General features: G+C 47.0%; 1 protein-coding gene across 1 annotated transcript; it reads right to left on the bottom strand.

The window, feature by feature from the left end:
* Positions 1 to 1,097: 1,097 nt before the first annotated feature.
* On the bottom strand, positions 1,098 to 1,818 carry CUNH21orf62 (chromosome unknown C21orf62 homolog). The gene has a single exon (XM_003797065.2). The coding sequence runs from the start codon at positions 1,816 to 1,818 to the stop codon at positions 1,159 to 1,161; it is 660 nt and encodes a 219-aa protein (XP_003797113.1). The 3' UTR covers positions 1,098 to 1,158.
* Positions 1,819 to 2,234: the final 416 nt, after the last annotated feature.

Here is a 2,234-nt window from a genome sequence, read left to right as displayed (position 1 = left end):
ACCCACTAAACCACAGATGCCACCCAACTTTTTTTTTTTCTGAGACAGAGTCTTGATGTGTGGTCGAGCTAGAGTACAGTGGTGCCATCATAGCTCACTACTTTTCAGTTTGTGGCTGGGGCTGGGTTTGAACCCACCACCTCCGGCATATATGGGGCCGGCGCCCTACTCCTTTGAGCCACAGATGCCACCCAACTTTCTAGTCTTAAACTAACAAATGGAGTATGCCCCCAAAGTTCTTTTAATTATCTCCTTGTAGTTTGAGCATTTTTACTCATAGGAATAATGTTATAAGTGGTCATTAGATTTGCAGGCTAGCCCCCTAATGTAGGGAGATGGGTTCTGATGGTCTTCATCTAAGTTCTGATTTCTGGAGCATGACAAGAAGGAGAAAGAGAGGGAAGAAGAAAGTGAGAGAAGAAATATGGGAAGTGGTGGAGTGGGGCAAAGGTAAAAGACCCAAAGAAAGAGGGAAGAAAAGGCAAGTGAAGGGCTAGACGAGAAGAACTTTCCCTGGGGTTAGGCCTTGCTCTAAGCAAAATTTTGAGCTACATATAATTTTTTTATTGCATTTTTAAAATTATTTATTTTTTTAAAATTTATTTATTTATTTGCAGTTTTTGGCTGGGTCTGGGTTTGGACCCGCCATGCTTGGTATATGGGGCTGGCGCCCTACTCCTTGAGCCACAGGTACTGCCCTGATTACTTATTTTTTTGAGACAGAGTCTCATTCTGTTGCTCCAGGCTAGAGTGCCATGGCATTAGCCTAGCCCACAGCAACCTCAACCTCCTGAGTTCAAGCGATCCACCCGCCTCAGCCTCCCAGAGTGCTAGGATTACAGGCCTGAGCCACTTTCTCTACTTCTATGAAATTTCTCTGTAAAGACCTGGCTTTTAGCTGGCTCACAAGACATATCACTGGACTGAATCAAGTTGGGTATTTCAGTATCTTTTAAATTTGTTTTTCAAAAGGGCTCACACGGTTGAGCACAGAGCAGAAAGAGGTGACTATTTGTATATGTGCCTCTGTTGCCAATCACAAGAAGAAGGGTGTGGCTGTGTGTGGGGACACCTAGCTCATGGCCTTATTTCCACATCCCTTGTTCAAATTATGGGTGGTTTGCCAAAGTGCTTACCCAGCTGAATACAGTTATAATGTTAGTAAATAAACGTAACAACATAACTTTGGTTGCTTGGCATTGGGAAGGTTTTAAAGTAAGAAAAATCAGGAAAGTTGTTGGCAATGCTGGCCACGTTTTCAATACTATACGCTCTTAAGGATGAGTCCCTGTTGAAAAGAGCCATATCTAAGAACGTGACATACATACATGTTTGCCAGCCTTTGCCTAGTGACATGGGCTGGAGTTTGGAGTCACTGTCTGCACCGCTGTGGACGAGTAAGCTCTGCTCTGGGAAGGGCTGCTTGGCCTCGGTGTTGACACGAAGCCTCTTCAGACCACAGATAGCTAGGTATTCAGTGGGGAGAGTGTTCGTGCTGCACAGGGAAAGCTTCAGGTCCTGGACCAATGTGAAGTTCAACAGGCGGCCCAGCACAGACGTGTCTGTGAACCAGATGGTCAGATGGCCACTGTAGCTGGTTTGTTCAACGGCGAAGGGCAGGACGGTTTTACAGCTGCACATCAGGTTGGCCAAACTGTAGTCACAGTCCCGGATGTCAGCAGAGCAGCTGCAGTTCCGAATGGTGTTTTCCCTTGTGAAGATGAGCGTGCTGTTCCTCTGACCTGCAGCAAAGTGGTTGCCCACAAAGATGCCCAGCGCGCAGATCAGGAGGAGGCAGTGCCCGGGAGGACGCGCCATTCTTGGCCAGAGTGGGCCGCGAAGTGTTCCTGTTTCCACTTGGTGACCCAATTGGTTGGTGCTCAGCTGAAAGAAAACACACAACGTTGTTATCACAGCCTCTATTAGAAATACACAGCTAATGCAAACGAAGCCTAGTAACCGACTGTAAACTTTCCTCTCTTACAGGCCTAATAAAGGCAGGCAGCACTCGAGACTCAGGCAGTAATTCTTTTCTCAGAGCCTCTCCAGGGACAGCAGCCAAACCTCCAAATTCTGCTCCTCGAGGCATAAAACTCCCAGTGAAGTCTGCTGACGTGAGACCAACATGCCCACAAGACAGCCAGTGCAGACACCAGAGAGGGGACCTACTGCGTACAAGTAGGGATTTGGAGTCATTTGAGTGAGGACATCTACCAAATATCCAGTTACTAGTG

The sequence above is a fragment of the Otolemur garnettii genome, unplaced genomic scaffold, assembly GCF_000181295.1.
Source record: "Otolemur garnettii isolate 467f Iridium unplaced genomic scaffold, OtoGar3 scaffold00111, whole genome shotgun sequence".
In the NCBI taxonomy this organism is placed as follows: Eukaryota; Metazoa; Chordata; class Mammalia; order Primates; family Galagidae; genus Otolemur; species Otolemur garnettii.
The sequence above is the reverse complement of the archived record's forward strand: the minus strand, read 5'-3'. Positions and strand labels throughout refer to the sequence as shown.

Excerpts from the sequence above, each read along its gene's own strand:
- CUNH21orf62 (XM_003797065.2), bottom strand. The coding sequence starts at position 1,818 with ATGGCGCGTCCTCCCGGGCACTGCCTCCTCCTGATCTGCGCGCTGGGC.